Consider the following 19,267-nt stretch of genomic DNA (forward strand, 5'->3'; position numbering starts at 1 on the left):
GAAATCTATTACTTATGACCATGAGTGTACCAACGAATTACCGTTAAGCAAACTTAATGATTCACCGCCCATTGAGCAGATTTACGACGATATTGCACCGATTGTTGAAGTGGTACCTTTGAAAACAATAAATCCGCCACTGCCGCCTCCACTGCCTCAGTCCATTATTATTCAACCTAGGGTACAAGAAGAAGTTCAGGATGCATCCAGAAATAGTTTAGTCACTAAAGACGACAGTATAGATTTGCCGAAGAATATTTTATCCGTTAAAGATAGAGTTCAGAAATTTGCCGTAAGCAAGGATCCCAATTTCGTTCAAAACAGTCGCAAAATGGAAAGTGAATTGCCTATTTCACACTGTGTTCAGCCAGTTGTAAATATTAAAGAGTTATTTGCGAATCAGTCACCAGTAAAAGTCGAGAAAGTTTCAAGTGTTACTTTAAAAGCAGAAAGTAAGCCAAATTTTCAGGTTCCCGAACCTGTTGTATCATTTACAGACCACATTTTCTACGACTTCATGTTCGCCTAGAATTTTATATTAATTACGATTTAAATTTTAAGTATAATTTATTCATTTTTTTACGTTTCATTGTACTTTATGCAAGGTTTATTAGTCAGTTAGTTTGCTAACAGCTTCCCAACTGTTGTTATTACCAGCACGGAAGTGTTCCAGTAACACGCTGTCGTAAGCGCAACGAAGTTTTTTTTCTTTCCATCCAATTTATTACGTCATTTCAAAGACCTTGACTTTATTTCGAACTCCCGCAGCTGTTACTACACTTTGTTCGTAGTTAGTTAAAGTTTTGTAAACAGTTACGCGTCATTCAATGTATCAGCGAACCATCGCCTTGCATTTTCTCTCTCCGTTCCTTTGCTTGCTGCTCGAAGCAGCGACCTTTTTCCCTCCACCTCCCGAACGGAACCCGAACTTCCCCGAAGTCGCCGATCACGGCAGCGAACTTGCAAGAGCTCTCGTTGTCGCCATAGAGAAATTTTTAGTTACGTCCAGCGACCACAAAATGCAACCTTGCACAATTTAGAATGTCTGGTATCAGCGAATTCCTTTTCTGCACTCAAGCGCTCTTCCGAGTACTTTGAACACGCTAGAAGCTTAGAAAACACTTAGCATTGAGATTACATCAGCCAGGGGCGGTCGTCCATTAAAATTTTATGGGATCAGTTTAGCTAAGCATATAGCCATCAGAAGTTGATTTTTACGATAGAAGTTCATGTAAACAATGTTAGGGATATTTTGTTCTACATAGATAAATTTTGCCATAAAACGTCGCATTTATGCACTTCAGGTTAATCACGACCAATAATTTTCAAAGGAACAACAAGACGAATTTTTTTTTGCGTTTTCTCGCAAAATTTTCCCGTTTTTCATAGAGATATTTATAGTAAGTAAATTTTTTGGGAAATCGACGTACATTTGGTTTCAATCAGGATAAAGATAAACGAAATTTTGATAAAATCAGGGAAATTTCTACAAAAGGGCAATTTTAGCACTTTATGCACTTAGAGTAATCAAGATTGTCAGCAACATGCCCAGGCTAAGCCTCGGTGATTAGCACAGGCATGTGCAGCAAAAGTCGCCACGGCATCGTTAGCCTTTCCAAATTTAAACAGTGTGGTTTACCACAAATGTTGAATTTGAGAATTTTTTATTAGGAAGTTTAGTTTATCTACCCAATTTGCATCTTATTCGACAATGCAGCAATAAATTCATTACTTCTTACTGATTAACTTCATGTTAATGTTAGTACAGTAGGTAATATTAGTAATTTGTATTTATATTTTAATATATAGCATAACTATTCTCTATCTATTTTGTTTAAACATACCTAAGGGATTGACACACCATTCTTATATGGGTCAAGTATACCTTTCCGCGGCGGGTCTGCTTACACGACCAAGTGATTTGAGGTATACGGCGGACTCAAGAAGTTTTGAGTGGTTAAATTTCTTTTGTTTAAAGGAAATTTGAAATTGAGAAAGTTTTTATTATTTTTATTGTGTTTCAAATTTGAATTTCACTTTTTAATTCCCTGATGCTATATTTTGTTACCACCTGGAGTTTCAACGAAACTCAGAAGTAGCGTTTACTGAAATTTTTGTTTTAAATTGCATTATATTCAACCACGGCAAATTGCATCGGCCTATCATTTATTAGGAGGCCATTAGAGGCTTGCCAAAACAACCTTTTAGATACTAACAGCTTGCTTTGCGCAACACAAATTTTATATATTTATTTTAAGGGTTCACGACATAATATTTTTTTTTACATTTAAACAGAATTTAGAACATGCTTGCAACACTTACTTTTGTTTATTAATTTTATATTTTGTAATTTTGAAGTGAAGTCTATTACTGACAATAAATTCTTTCAGTTTATCAGAACACGCAATGGTATTTTAATATCAGGTTCAGGTCACTTTATTGTCATTCAGAATTTGAATAATAATTTGAACACGCACAGATCAGTTCAGCTTACCGAAGGCCAATCTTTATTTTTTAATTATCAGGATTTTTCGCAAATTATTGTGGATCAACAAATTTTACACACACGAATGTTAGCTTTCGAACAAGTCAATATGAAGGAAATTGAGTTACTACCTAATATTCCCAAGAATTTATCTGATTTCATTATTCCCCAATGGACTCCACTTGAACTTGCTTTAAAACAACTTAATCAATCAATTAGTAAGAATATTTCATTTCAAGAATTAGTCTTAAACCCTTTGCCCATGTCGATATTAGTTTTTGTTATTTGCAATGTTTTATTAACCGCAACCCTAGGATATTATTTGTATAAACATTATCAGCTTTCTAAACAGATTCATTTAGAGCAGCGCAGTAATAATTAATAGGTTAAGGCAACACATTAATCATGGACATTAATATTTTTAATTACAGTTGGATATTTTATTTAAATTTTCCTTATTTATTTTCAAAGAGTTATGGCAATTATTTTATCTATTTATTTAATTTAATTTTATTTTGATGAGACAATTTAATTTAATTTTAAAAGAAAAGGCAGTGGAAATTAGTTGGTTTTGTGTACATGCATACTTGAATTATATATACCCATCCTATTGCAATTTCCTTTCTTTGTCATAATTTTCCCTTTATTCAACCTAACCTGTCTATACGGAACGCCATGGACAAGCAATGCCTACACCATCCATGGGCATTTTTCATTACGGACATCCGCAGGCAGTCTACTATTACCAGGCAGAAAGACTGAGTATCATTCTACGAGGGAGACATGCAGACATTTTTAAGTACTATTTCAAGGAGAGACTCGTCACCACCAATTTGAGGGAGACATGCAGACATTTTTACTTATTACTGCACGGAGACTACCTTTTACAGGAAGGATGTACAACCATACATTTCCCAGTATAGCGGACTACACATTATCAGCAACACCTAGTGATGGAGCTAAATAAAATTCCCCTCCACACTGTTTGCAGTTAAAACAACAACTTTTCCCCATCTCCCAAGTTCTACGGGTAATTTACTACATTTTTACATTACCCCAATGCAGTCAAGACGACAAGCAATCCAGAAAGAAGAGGAAGCAGAGAAAACATACATTCTACAACCAGCAGTTCTGGTCACAAACAATAATTACAGAATTGTGCTACAGTGTTTCTACACATACACATGTGAGCTCCTATCATGTGTATCTATTTGGTCATTTAACATGCATTATGGGAAACAGTACTTTTCCATAGTCCTTATATACATTTTCAGTTTTGTGTCATGCATAAGAACTAGTTTTATATGCATTTAAGTTTACATTATACTGCAAGGAAGCGACAAGCGCCAGTGGTGTCGAATGACCAGTGCATCAATTAGTGCATATTTCTGTTTTAAGAAGAAGCTTTTATAATGGATATCCAATTGCACATGCAAGCTATATCAAGCATAGCTACAGTACTTTCAAACATTGCAGACAGTATGCTTTAGTTTTATGCAAATGTTTTTTTCCAAACAGTTAATTGTGTTTCACCAATATGGTACATACTTAAAAAACAATTGCACATTTTCTGATATTTTCAATCAGAGTAGACAGTTGGTAAAATACTGCAAGATTATTTTTTTTGTGTGTGCAGACATACAAAGGTATTCACCAAGCCATATATGTGTATACAGTGTATGGATTAACGTAGAAAAGAAAATTGAACGCTATAGTTATGTTTTACCAGCGATAGTTATCAGTGTAACCAACTATATGCATTGAATATTGTATAATAATACATTGGAATGTGCAACATAGCCGTGCAAGTTCATATATTCAACGATTTTAGGAGTGCAGTGGCTACCTAGTTCGTAAAACATACGCACTTTGATATGATCAGGTTTTCACACGGACAAAACAGTGAGATGTGACAATGTTTTACATGCTTACTTACGTGTACTTACTTGTGCACCTTTTTAAGGTTTTTCTATGTGTTTGAAGAGTCTATATCAAGTGGAAATATACATAACATTGTGAATTCCGTTCCATCTTGCACGACGCTCCAACCGCTTGCCTCGCGGAACACACAGAGTCGTTACCGCGTGGCGAGACATCACAGACTCTTGACTAGGAGCAGGTTGATGAGCAATTATACATAATATACATTACGTACACGCACATGTGCTACATTAAGAGTTTTATCACTTAACGACACGAACGTTTGTGATTTCTAGTCCTATAATAGTATATATTATTGTTTTTACATCGTATAAACATACGAATTTGTTAGTATTAAGGGTATTATTCATTTTAGAGTTTAGGGAATAAAAATTTTCTTTCTTTCGGGATACGGCAAACAACAGATAGTTATGGTGGATTTTTTTTTGTATATTTGGTTTTTAAGAAAATATATGGAATTGGCGAACCTGAGTCATGTCAAGCTTTGCGATTTGACTTTTAAATTTTCAAAGGAGAAAATTTTTCCTAGGCGGCGCGAACGTAACAATCCATAGGATTGTATGTTTATTTTATTAAGTCTCTCTGAACGCTTCATGTTGACCAGGGCATTCACTTGTTTTTCTCAGCTGTCTCAAGCCTCTTAGGCATGTTTACAATGCATTGTGTTGTGCCATGCAAACCTCCTGAGCATTCAGGAAATAGGTAACACTTCTGGGTTTTGTGTCAGCGGTTTGCATGGTAGCAATTATAATAAACACGATTCGGCGATTCGACATCGAGGAAGAGCTCGATGGCCAGGGAATATAGAGGTGAGACAAGCTGGGAAGTGACTGGACTTTGGGAATTGAGTTGGGAGAGAGAGGAGGTCAGCAAGGCAGGAGGTCGATAGTGGAAGCACGGTTTGGTCAACAAGTTAGAAGCTCACAGAGGACTTCGCTATTTTCATTCAGTTCAGAGACTTCAGTTAGACAGGTAATTATCCTACACCCAGCCATGATACAGGTTCAACGGTTCACAAAATCCAACGAGTTGCCATTGTCTTTTCAGTAGTTTAATTCCTTTGTGTAATTTGTACCTTTCGCATGCCAAGCAATAACTCGTCATGTCAATGACGAGTGGTCTCATCAAGAGGATGAATGATGAGTAGTTTACATCACCCCATCAATTAACTGGTTCAGATCCCTTCATTCTATAGAATGACACGTTATTTCCATAGAGCATTTACCATACTTTCTGTCATCCAGTGCTCAGCTCATTTTCTGCGGGGAGAGTTAGCAATACTCATTGAGCGTTCGCCAGCCCCCGCAAGCACAGCTTTGAATTTGAAATCACCGCTCGTCCGCCACCCAGTGTTGTCAACTCTAGCGAGAAGTTGCTAAATCTGGTGGATTTGTAATGCTAGCTGGCGACAAAACACGTAGCAGTGGCGTCTCGTCCCTTGGGGTTTCCGGGGCTTAGCCCCTAAAGAAAAACGGACGTATTCACGTAATTATCAATCACCATAACGCATAACTATCACACAGTCTTTCAAAAGGCGATTTTTACCCACGTAAATTCATCGTCTTTTGCAATGGATAAGACAGCGCTCCTAGGGGCATTGATGTCAATTATCGTTTTCCGGGACACGTCGCAAAGGAAGGCGTGGCCTACACCTACCTACCCTACAGTGAAGGTCACGTGCTAGCAGAGAGAGAGGGTGAGAGTCCAATGGATTTGAGTGCTGATTCGGGGCTAATTCCTTCGCGTCGCGTTCGATCTCGCGTGTTGTTCTGTAGTGTTGTGGAGGCTTTCATTCGCTATGTTTGAGTGAGTTTGGCAGGGATGATGTTCGAACACAAATTGATGAAGGACATAGGCTGTCAATTACAAGACACAATGAATTTGTCCGAAAAAATTGGCATATATTAAATAGAATTATCGATTGCTTAAAATTCTGTGGTCGACATGAACTTGCTGTACGAGGACATAATGTAAGAGAACAATCTTTAAACAGAGGCATCTTCCCAGATTTATTATCCCTTCATAGAAGAGGGAAAACTAAAAAGGGAACTTAGTGTTCTTTATTGTAGTGAAGAGTTGAAAAACATAAACTCTATCAGTAGATTGCATTCATTTTTTATTTGAAATTATTTAGAGGGTACCTTTTCAGAAACAGTAAAAATGACAAACATAGTTTTAATAACTCCAGTGGCAACAGCTAAATCTGAACGATGTTTCAGCACATTGAAGCGTATTAAAACCTGCTTAAGAAATGCAATGGGAGAAGACAGACCAAATGCCTTGGCACTTGCTTACAATAGAGAAAGACTACATTTCAAACATAGAGGGCTTCAATGAAAAAGTAATAACAAAATTTGCTGAGCAGAAGAACAGGAGTCAACGTTCGTAGAAAGGTATGTTTCACAACAATACCTGTTTCTTTTGTAACCATGTGAATTGTCATTATATTTTAAATTCTTTAAAAAGTAAGCCCCGGCCAAATTTGAGGCCATGAGACGCCACTGTGAACAAGTGACGAGCGACTTTTCTGGCTACTTCCCGTGCTCTTTAGCGAGTAATCTGGAGAATTCGCAAAATATCTGCGTAGGTACGTCTAAATGTCTAAAAATGTCCGTTTCATAGTTATTAAATAAGGAAAAACCCTCGCAATTCGCTTCTGATACACAAAGAGAAACTGAAGCAAGGCGTACCCCATTTTCCAGAACGGTTTGTGATGTTTGTATCAGACATTCCTCCTGGCGCCGTAGCGACTGCCAGGCAAGAGGGAACGGATCCGATAATATCACGTCACGTTCTCTTAAAACATAACTTTTGACTTTGTTGTCGCGTCGTGCGTGGGTTCAGATTGGAGTTATTTTGGGTAGTGTGTGGTGACAAAGGAAGTACTAGTGTAAATTATCAAGTTTGTGCTCAGGGCAAGGCAGTGTCCAGTACGTATGGACGTCATCAGGATTTTTTCCAGGGAGGGGGGAAGGAAGGTATTTTTTCTTCAGGGGGTAAACAAGGCACATTTTCTCCAATAATAGTGTTCTTCCCTCAAAAAACATTGCTTAAATTTGAATGTATCATATTCATGCAATAATTAACACACATTATTGCAGCTGAAATGAAATTAAAAATATATAATTTTTGGTTGACTAATTTTCCAGGGAAGGGGGAACGCCCCCCCCCCCTACCGGACGCCCATGCCAGTATGGGAAAACTGCAATACAAGCAACATTACAGGAAGGAGTGGGAAAACTGTACAAATGGCTGGCTCCTGTCGATAGCCACAAGGCGAAAGCGAATTGTAAGTGCAAAATAGAAATGTATGCCAAAGCTACTGATCTGAAAAAACATTCGGAAAACACAAAAACAGAAAGTTAGATCTGGTTACTTCTGTTTTGCAAAACAGCAGAAAATACAGTTCGAACCGGAAAATTTAAATACTTCTAATGCTGAAGCTGCTTTATTCATTGTCGAACACTGTTCTATGCTAACCGTGAATCAGTTGTTCGAATTATGTAAGAAAAGGTTTGGTGGCAGCTGCAGTACAGCAGGCATTCGTCTGCATAGAACGAAGTGCACAGAAATAATAAACAACGTTCTTGCAGTGCATTTTCTAGATGATTTAGTATGTGACATCGGTAATTAGTGTGAAGTGCAGTGTTCAGAGGAAGAGGTAAGTGACGAAGAAATGTTTTTATAGGTAAGTACTCGACTTTTTCACCTTCTTGCTATTTTTTAGAAGTACATTTGATTTAGAGACTTTTTCTAAAGTCGTTTTCACGTTCAGAAGGCACAATGGGCTCTTATGGACAATGCTTTTCTTATGGGAAATACGAGCGCGATGTTGTGAAATTTCTGGATTTACAAATTTAGCTTAAGTAAAATCGGTACCTGCAGTTTTGCAGGAAATTTTGTAGAGAATACGATGGTGAACACAAAAAACTGGTAACTTGCTTACATAATTTTAGATAAATTAAAAACGCAAATTTTCTGTGAAAACACAATTTTTACATTGTATTCATTCCTAACGTTGAAACATGCCATAAAATTGAAGCATTCATTATTAAAAAAATTGACACTGTTTTTTAATTGTTATAGGTGACGTTGGTACTCAGAATTTATCAATACTTTAAAGCATATTTGCATTAAAAAATATTCAAATAAAGTATGTGGAGATTTTTTATATTCGTGCAGTAGAAAATGTCGCTGGCCATTTTTTGTCTGTAATTCCAAGTAAAAACTTCCAGCGACAAAGTTATGGAGAAAATAATGAAATTATTTTTTATAACCATGCATTTGGAGTTTCTTTTTAATCCGAACCGCGCGCGAAGTAAGGAGACGTTGTCTGGCCATCTTGAGCTGACTCACCGCAGCATTCCGGCCAATCACCACCAAGTTTTCGAGTTGTTATTTTATTTCCATTCAGTAAAAATATTAACTTCATGCAGTTTGTTATAATAGAATTGAAATTACTTAAATTTAATAATTGACAATTATTTCCAATGCTGCTGTTGTGAGCAACATAAGTGCTGTCGCAAATACACGTTGTTTTTGTTTACATTACTGTCGACATTAATACTGAAATGAAGATCACCTTTCAGTTTCCAACGTACACATAAATTCATAGACACCATATTAACCTTTGAAAGGCTTTCCAACACGTGACAAAATATGGGGCTTCAAGATAGAAATATGACATCCCTTGCTTGAGTCATTCACGTCTTATCAGTTCACGTGGGCCATAACTCATTTGTTTGTTTGGGTTGCAACTTGAATCTAACCCATGTGCCAGGTTCCCCTTACTTGAGTGAGAGATCTGCTTTGGTCTGTTTAGAATTTTTTCCTCTCTCGAAAGTGTTTTCAGTTGTGTGAGCGCTCAGTGATTTTTACTTTTTTAAGTGATTTCTGAAGTGTCATATTCGTGCATTACACTCGCGTGTGTAGTGATCGCAATGGATCATAGTAAAAAGGGTAACTGTAACGTTCACAGTATAATATTAATATTTACATATAATTATCATTATATATACAAAATACGTAACACCTTCATTGTGAAGGAAGGTCATCATTTCCCGGCGACATGAGCTAGCGCTGTATTGGCAACACTGCGCGGTTTATCCATAAGCGCCGTTGTGTCTTCTGAACGTGAAAACGACTTTTAGAGCATTTACATTTCATTTAGCGACTTTCTAGCGGATTTTCTAAGGAGATTTAGCGACTTTTACGTTCAAGCTGTTGGCAACGCTGCCGCCACCACCAGTTGGAGAATGGACGTGGATGGATAAGGATCGAGGGTGCCGCGTAATGTATGGAGGCTGCTTTGTTTTTGGGCTCGTAAGCAACGGCAGTGAGTGGATGCTGTTTAAAGCACTCTTATCGTAATCTATAGCTGCAAAATAAGTTTTTTCGCTCATGCTTACATTGAAGAGAAGATTATATTAACAGTAGGATATTTAAAAGGTAAAAAGGAGAAACTTAGAAAATTTTTGAAAGACATTGTTTGGTAAAACCCCTCCACTCCATCTCCTCTGCCCAGCCTGCCATCTAGCGTGCCCACAGAGAAGCAAATCGGCAACATAGTTTGGTGCCCTGCCAATAGATGTCGCTAGTTTCGCCCGTGACGTATTAAGACCACAGATTATAACATTGAGTTCGAAAGTCTCTTCACACTCCCTTTGTTCCACCAGCATGTGACTCGTACCGACATCTATCAGTCTCATGACGAAGTTACACTCAAGGACGAAGTTGACGGTACCTCGGGGAAAAAAAACTACAAACCCATGCGATCGTCGGATACCCTACATACAGGACAACAGAGAAATTAATTACAGTGATAGTTAATTAGACAGTATTAGCCTTGACGTTAATAAGAAAGTAGCGTACTAAGTAAGAAAGGCTTACCTGGACCAGCTTCGCTGATTTTGTAATGAGTGGAAAAGTAACTTTCACTACATGCCCGGCTTTCAATCCGTTCAAATCACAGATTAGCACAGTGCCTCTCTTCAGACTGTCCCATCCTAACAAAGTGTCGTAACAGCATAGCACGCGCTTGATGGCTACGCTGCAGTCGAAGGGTCCTGGGTCGACGTCTCGAGAGCTCATGATGATTAATCTATACCCGTCAGGTGTGTAGCCAGGTGCAACGCATAATACTCTGAAATGTATAACATTCATTGTGTAATAAGTGCGCTACCTGAATCTGAATCTAAATGCATAATAAACAAATTTGTGAACAGATAGTCCTAAGTTTCCTAAAGATGTGTGTCACATAAAAAAAGGTAATTCTCCCCTGTGCTTAGCACCACCCCATGAAGGCGTATAGGGGGTGTGGGGGTAATGCCCCACACTTTCTTGATCCGGTCGTGGTTGGGGGTGATGTGATCAGCATCACGGCCCTGACCGCCTTTACCCCCCAGGGTTTCCCCAGGTACCCATGGCATTCGACGCTGGTTGGGCGCCGGGGCAGCTTCCGTTAGAAAAGTTCCCGGATTTGAACCGACCGGGGATCGAACCCGGGACCTACTTGTTCTCTTTAAATACATGTCTTAATTTTACAGTTAAAAGCGATTTTTCAATATAAATAGGTTCTTTGGAATTCCATGTTAGTTGGCCATTACTATCCATTGCCTAGTGCTTCTAATGCTTATTTCCATTTTAACACCATCTTTCGAGAGAGCAACTCTTCTTTCTTCTTCATGTTAACTGGACATTATCTATTGCCTAGTTTTGCCCATTTACCTATTCTAATAGTGCATTACGAAGAGCACCTAAGTTGAAGATTCATATCTTTCATTTTTCCGAAATTACAAGGACGCAAAATGTGAGATAATGTGCATTTTTTTCAACATCTTGTTAACTTTAAATCGCAATATTTCGGCAATCGGCCTCTTTAGAAGTGATTCAGACGGCGTTGAAAAGGTCTTCAAGGCTAATTGACACGAGATATTACGTGCCTATGTCCCGGTAAAAAATAACTGAAGATGTCGCAAATAATTTTTTTTACCCATTTTCTCTAAAGTGGATCTTTTAATTATTTCGAAAAAACATATATGTCATACGAACAATATTACTTAGTAACTTACAAAATTGAATAACGAGTAGTCAATGGGATCTGGAGTTATATTAGATTTAGGTTACGTAATACATGATAAAATGTTTTGATAAACAAACTGCAATAATTAAAAAGAAAAAGTCTGACAGAAATGAAATTCAATATTGTTTTAATTAACATACATGATGCTGATGTATACATTCCCAGCTATTAGAAATACAGGGTGATACAAATGTCCGGTCCCATAGGCAACTCCAAGGGCTTTCCGGATGGCGCAGTGAACTCATCTTGCCTTGTAATAAAGAGGTCTCGGGTTTGACTTTTAGATTAACAAGCCCATTTTGTCATGTCAGCACGCTGTGACCGGGCCAATTTTTTTACCAAAATGCAGTTTCATTTAGATGACTGTAGATCGGAGGCTAATTGCCATAGACAGACTAATGAGGTACAGTTATACGGGGAATGAACCATAGATTCGGATTACATACATTTTATGCACATTGAGTGTATATATGGATGCGAGGGGAGGGGAGGAACCGGAGAATTCCAAAATTTATATAAAAAAGAATGCCCCTCCCTGGACAACAAAGTACAGGCCATTGTCAAAATACACATGGAAATGATCGCAGGCATGTTTGGAACAAGAAAATAATTGTAGTATTATCATATGAGCAATAGAACACGACTTGTACCCTCCTCCCAAACGACATGTCTCTGCGCCAGTGAAACTTGTCAATGCCCAGCCACGCACTACAAGAACCTTTCGCTGTACAACCACGATTGTGAGTGACTTACAACCGCGGAATTTCTTAGAAGCATGTTATCAGTCTATTTCTAGACGTTGTCGGCCACATTGCACTCACGTGACGAACATCTGTACTCTGGTATAAGGATTTATCTTTCCGCCTGCGCTTTGATCGTTTCCTATGTTACACCCTCCCTTCCTCCACCCTTCACCCTCCCCCCCCCCCTTTTAGCTGAATCTGAAAGTACTTGGCAACCTCCTGCTACCGACCAGCAAACTATTCCCAAATCGAGGTTCAATTGCATTATTGTAGTGGAACAAAAATTCCGGCCGTTGATGGGCACAATGCTTTTTTTCTTCAGAAGAAGCTGACAGAAGATGCCGCCATTTTCCCGCCTTTTTTTTGGAACACCAAGACATGCAAGAGTCCTTACGGTGCAATATATGTGTTAACAACAATATAAAAGAAGAAAATAGCCATTCCATCGAATAATAGCGACATTATGACGTAAAAACTACGAATATGCCAACATATCTCGATTGAGATATTTGTCCCCAAGGGGTTACAGGTAAATATCTCGATCAAGGTATTTGGTAAAGAAGAGGTTGATACCCGGTGGAGGCACATAGTGGTTCAGATCCCACTTTAAACTCCAGGTCCAGTTGCGATTAATCGTGCTGTGTGGACTTAAAGCATCAAAATCAACCAACCAACAATAGACAATTCCATTGTTAGTGTACATAGCGAGAAATAGATGGAGGGAAAATTATTCGAAATAGATGAGTTTCAATCTAAAGTGCTTGAATATTCAATGTAGCGTGTACCGTTCAGGAACCTCATTGGTAGCAGAAAAGGTCACATGCTTGGCGCGAAATGCTGTATGGCATCACAACGCCGTACAGTATTAGGAATTTGAGAATTGATGACAATAATTTCAGGCAAAGTTAACAAGTACAAAACATATACGTATGTGTGGCATGTGCCGTGGAACAGTGAGATGCACGTATTGTAGCCTGATTTCATTTATGCGTTCTTAGCATATTTCAGTGGACTGAGGAGGACAGCGAAATGCACGTAACGTGTTCACATTTTTTACTTGTTCATCGAGCAGCTGTGTAACATTGACAAACAAAGACGTCTCCAATGCTGCGAAAAATATCGGAAATGGCTAACGGAAGTACGATTGACTTCACAATTATTATATTTTTTATTATTCTCACGAATATTATGTGTACGTTCATGGATTTGTAAACAAGCAGGTTTTCCTTTTCTGGCGAAGGAAAGGCCAGACCATCATTGACTGATTCGACATCAAATCACCCAGAATTTTTTTTTTTTCTCTACACCTCATAGTTACTAAGAAACAGGAGGCTAAATTTTCAGAATTTTGCATGGATTGGTCATTGCCAAAACCATGATGGTTGCCTGTAGTGATTAACAAAAAAAAAATATGTCTCAGAATCAAATCAATATATCATTGAATTTTTTTTCTAAATTTCATACATATATGTATATTCCATTTTAAAAGTTGTCACCAAGATTCCTTTGCACTGAGAGGCAGAAAAAATATTGCATTGTTAATAATGTTTCTTTTTTGTGTCAAAGTCTGACGTTACTAAAATTGCATTATCACTAAAAGACACTGCAGTTTTCAGGTCATTTTTTTAAAAAAATTGAAGACTAACGTATGTTCTACAAAAGGCTATAACATGAAATTAGCGGCTTTCTCGATGCTTCTACTAATAAATCTTAATTAAACAAATTTTATGTACATTCATATGGTTTATTCCATGCCAAATTATTACTAAAAAAATGAACTTTTCAAGCCGATCATTTCAGATTTTCATGACATTTTCTCGAATGGTAGAAGACACGGTATTGATACAGCAGGGTTGCCAATCTTATAACTAGCTCTAGGATTTTTAGGACTTAGGATATTTCTTTTTGGTAAGGGTGATGTGTTCCCTAAATATATATATATAAAAATTCATACTGTGAAGAAACTAACTGATTTAAGGCGCTTTTTAAGGGCATATTTTGGCATATTTGGCTATTTCTACGTGATAAAGCATATTTTGATGGTTTTTTAGTCATATTCAGCATATTTTCGCTTTTTCAAGAAATATACAATCATTTTGTAAGTGGATTCGTTCTTACTCCCATTTTCAGTCGAGGTTTTCCTTTTTGGACTCCAGCAAAATCTTTTTCATTTTTAATTGAAAATTTACAGAAAGTATCCATTGTGCATTTCAACTCATCAGGGCCCATAAATTGAACTAAAAATAGCATGTATATGAAATATTTCAGCATAAGTTAGATAATGATGTTTGAAACAGTCTAGTTATAAGGGCATATTTTTCAAATATGCATATTTTGTAAAATTTTAGGTCATAAGAGCATATTTTATTTTGCATATTTTTGTGATTTTTAGGTCACAAAAATCTTAGCCCTACCTATAACAAATGTAACATATTTGTGCCTTCAAGGTCATATAAAACAATTCATAACTTTGTTTCCAATTATGGTATAACTTTCGTCTCGTGCTTGTTTTCAAGCTAAGGGGGCATAGTTTCAATTAAAAAATAATTACATTACAATATTAAAATGTTCAGTTCAAGTTCACGTGATGTGACTTTTGACCTTGCATATATAAACATATGAATGTTAAAGTTTGCAGGGTACAAAGTATGTTACACAGTTAAATGCAGACTGTTTGGTGAAAGTTTAATTTTGGGATGACTTTGCAAACAGGAATAAAAATAATCTGACAGCAGTATGCCTTATTCAATGAAGCAACTTCTACCCCCGCCAAAGTAAAAGGGATTTGTGCACCTAGCCTTCAAAAGGAAGTTGCTGCTTTTTAAGGGAAAGATTGAACTCTGGTAACGGGACTGGAATCTGAAAATAAATCCCGAGAAATCTGTTGTTATGAGGTTTACCCTCAAATCCTATTTTACAGCACCATCCTATAGATTATGCAACAAAATTATCCCGTTCGTACAACAGCACAAAGATCTTGGAGTCATTTTCGACAGCAAACTCACTTTCAGCCACCATGTAGATTACACAACTTCCAGACCCATGAAAACCTTTGGGCTAATTTACAGATTTACAGATATCACACATGTTTCTGCCCTCAAAATCTACTTTACAATGTGCGTTGTAACTATTCTTGAATATGGTTGCTGTATTTGGTCAATGGCCTGTGATAGCAATATAAAGAGAACAAACAAAGTGGTAAATTACTTCATCAAAATAGTCAAACCTAGATGTATAACCCTTGTAAACTTTTCCAAAAATGAAATTCTATCCACTCTTCCAATTCACGATCTTTCCCTTCGCCGTCAAGTTTCAGATCTAATATTTATTTTCAGAATCATGAATGGACAAATTTTCACTAACGAACGCTTGCCACATCTTCACATCCGGATCGCACGTACCAACAGCAAATGCAACAACTTCTTTGACACAAAAGCCTCAAGGCTATCCCTAGAACAATGGTCACTTCTCTATAGTCTACAAACAAGGTACAATACACTGAATGATCCTCCAGGTTTCCATCTATCTAAGCAGGCTTTCAGAAAGACGTGCAGCAAGCAGCAAGCAGCTGAAGAGTAATTAATATTTGTTGTATTCTAGTTAAATTGTTTTATTCTTGTTACATGAAAATGTGTGTTTGTGTATGTGTGCGTGCTTCTCATTTGTTTATTTCTATTTTTCTCTCTGTTCTATATATCCTGATATAAAGTGGATTCTCTCTGTATTTAGAATTTCTCAAATAAAAGAAAAAATAAAGATGAAAGCATTGGTGACTGGCTTCGTACGTTGAGAAAATTGTTTGAAGGAAGAGACCTACAATTAAATGCAAGAAAATGAAGAAATTCAACCATTGCTGTATCTGTATGCCCAATTTTAACATATATTATCCACGTAAACTAAAATTGCTGACCAATTCAGTTTATTAAAAATTGAAAAAAAACTTTACACGTAATGTTTCAACACTATATAAGTGTCTTCCTTAGACGAGGAACTAAACTAAAATGATGAAATGCACAACCAGAAAGTATTTAAACCAATTACAAGGTCGGAACTTTAGTTTATTTAGTATAGGAGCAAGGCTTAATTGTGTTACCATCTACTATGCGTCAGATCTTACTGTCTGTGTTTATCCTTTATTCTGATGAATTAGTAATCGCTGAATGAATTGACACAAGATAATAAACATTAAAAAGTTTTAAACCACCTGCATCAATTACGCACATTATATTCGTATTTTCATTACCTGTATGTCTATCAACAGTGAAGAAACACATGAATAGATTTTCTGTTATTTTTCGGTAGTCCTGTGAATTATTCTATTATAATTTCGGACCGAAGGCACGTACAGATTTTCGAAGCGAAGGTGAGCCACGACAGAATAAGGTTTGAAAACCTCTGCACTAGACAATGGATAAAATTACAATTAAAGAAATTGTTCATCTCAAAAAGAACCGAATTGTTAAAATAGGTACATGCAGTAGGAGAACTACACAATGGACAATGTCAAGTGAATATTGAATGCAACTAAAGAACACTAAAATTCAATAATTATTAAAATGCTTTATCACATCTTGCGCAAGAATTCACTCTCTCAGAATACATTTAGAAGAAGAGCGTGATTAAACTTAGTAAAAACTTTAATCAATTATGATCTTTAAAAATTGCACCAATGTTGGTCCTATTTACATCCTCAAATTCGGATCTCCAAACATAATTTATGATTGAGAGAAAATTTAAAACAAATTTCCCTTCAGCATTTTTGTAGTTTACTTAAACGGGGTATGTTTGAGGACGTGGTAATATTGAATTTATTGAATGTAAAAAATGATACGATATGCTACTAAATTTGAATATGTCATTTCCTAGACCTATCCTTGTGTAAATTGACCATTTATTAGTTCATTTTAGACTCACCTTAATAATGGCACGAGAACTAGTTCACAGTTCGCCTTTCCCATCATTAGGAACCTATTATCATTGTGTGATGTGCGCAGTGGAACAATGCGATTTGAAGCGAGTAATGCAAATATATTGCTATGTTTATTGCATGAACATTTTGATCGTTGAGTTGTATAATTTGGAACAAGAATGTCAATATTCCGAAATATTCAACAGATGGAAAACATTCTCGTAAGGTTAGTGTGAGTGTTGTTTAAAGAACTGAAGTTAAACATAAAATAACATATACTGCCTGCAGTAATACTCACTGATGTTCCATTGAGAATGTGACTTCAGGTAAGAGTGGATCGAGATTCTGGCTAAACTCTGGCAGGATTCCCCTGTAAGTGAAGAACTTGTCCAGCTTAGTCTTCGTGGCCTCTAAACTGTACTTTCGACCACGTAAGAAATTTAGCAGCATGGTGTTATCTGAAAATAGGAACATCAATATTGGAAACATATTATTAATTTCCGCTACATTAAGGGGAGCAATTTATGCACCTAAGAGATTCCCTGAGACGATTTGATATTAAATATATCTTAAGCGTGTCGCAACAGGCCGTGAGAGCCAGGGCATAGATGGTCTCACTCCAACCTGCCGAGTTGGCAGATCATACATCCAGTCACGTGTTGACGTGTGGTGAGTGATAGAGAGATTATGGTACCTTTCTTTGAACTGAGCATTGAAGTGACATTATTCTTCTTAACGTCAAATATATTTACTAAATAGATTTATTTTGCTTGAAAAGTACTGCCAATGAAAATAATAGATAATGTTTATGTAATTGTTGTAGCAAAGAACAAACAAACCGTAAGTTAATTTGTACAATGAAGTAAATATATCTAAATGTGAAATGAATTTATTGTTTTCCAACATAATCTGTATTTTTAAGCCTTAGAAATTACAATGAGAACATGCGTCTTCACAGTTTATACTTACATGTAGAAGAAGGATTATTTTTCGCTCAAGGAAACAATTGCATTTGTCTAACACAACATTTTTTCCATAACTCGAGGAAGTATTTAATTTTTGTTTTAAGTTAACTTTATCCTACAGATAGGCCATTCAGAACTTGACAAACAGTTTAAAATGTGCCATGTGCCTCCACCCTGCACCCCTCGATTACAAGTCGACGATGTAACACTACGACATCAGGAAGGCATGAAGGAACTACCAAAGGTAGTGGAGTTGAAAACAATAAATCATTAAAATATTACAGATATAAATAATATCAGAGAGCATCTCAGAAAATAGATGCACGTCCTTCTCTTAAGAATTGCAATAAAATATCGTACTGGAAGTATGCTTGAATTTGTTAATAGAATATCTTTACTTTAAAGAAAAGTAATACCGTACTTCGCAGTACACAGAGAACACAAAGTGCGTCAAAGCAAATTTGATGCACTTTTAGTGCATCAAATGACACATCTAAATGTGTAATCTTGTATTATTGGAAATTGTCTCCGGGTTTGATGCACTTCTACTGCATCAAATGGAATATCGACTGTGGAGTGTCTTTTGATGCACCTTAGTGTGTCAATTGCCCGTCCGATGGGATTTTATGCATCTAAATGCATATTTTTCAAGTTATACATTTGTATGCATAATGCATACGAAGCAATTCTTCGGTGATTTTACTTACCTTATACAGAAAACAAATTTTGATCTTACAAAAATATGAAAGGCATTTTGAATTCATCAGCTCCCAAATTGATCGAAGTAAAAAATATAAAGTACCAAGAACAAAAGTATATGTATTTTAAGTAACTAAATTATATTTCCTAACTTAAATATCAAAATTGGTGCCACTCGTGCAAGTAGAAGCCACTAAAAATGCATTTTTGATGCATTGTTTCGGCACTGTAAATAAATTGAACTCTTTGATCAACCACAGCATTGTAAGGGTGTGAGCAGGATGTTTTCCTGGGGGAAAGGGGAGGGGTCACACCTTGCCTCAGTCATATAAACTTAAAATTTCCGTTTTATATTGATCTGGGAGGACACGTTCCGGTACTCTTGAAATTGGTTTGTTCTTGCATTCATCATAAAAACTACTCAAAATATTCTAGCATGTTCAT

The 19,267-nt window shown here is 36.7% G+C and overlaps 1 protein-coding gene across 3 annotated transcripts in view; it reads right to left on the bottom strand.

Moving 5' to 3' along the window:
* The window catches only part of LOC145979435 (retinol-binding protein pinta-like), a 112,785-nt gene that overhangs the window by 63,356 nt on the left and 30,162 nt on the right, over positions 1-19,267 (bottom strand). For all 3 annotated transcript variants that reach the window (XR_014440783.1, XM_083112327.1, XM_083112326.1), the window contains exons 3-4: positions 17,458-17,617; positions 10,316-10,568 (exon numbers count right to left, since the gene is read on the bottom strand). Coding sequence is in view for 2 of the 3 variants with exons in the window: in XM_083112327.1 (XP_082968453.1) it covers positions 10,316-10,568; positions 17,458-17,617 (413 nt within the window). In the remaining variant the exon portion in view is untranslated. The remainder of the gene's footprint in view (positions 1-10,315; positions 10,569-17,457; positions 17,618-19,267) is intronic.

The sequence above is a fragment of the Lepisma saccharinum genome, chromosome 26, assembly GCF_977018435.1.
Source record: "Lepisma saccharinum chromosome 26, izLepSacc3.1, whole genome shotgun sequence".
NCBI lineage: Eukaryota > Metazoa > Arthropoda > Insecta > Zygentoma > Lepismatidae > Lepisma > Lepisma saccharinum.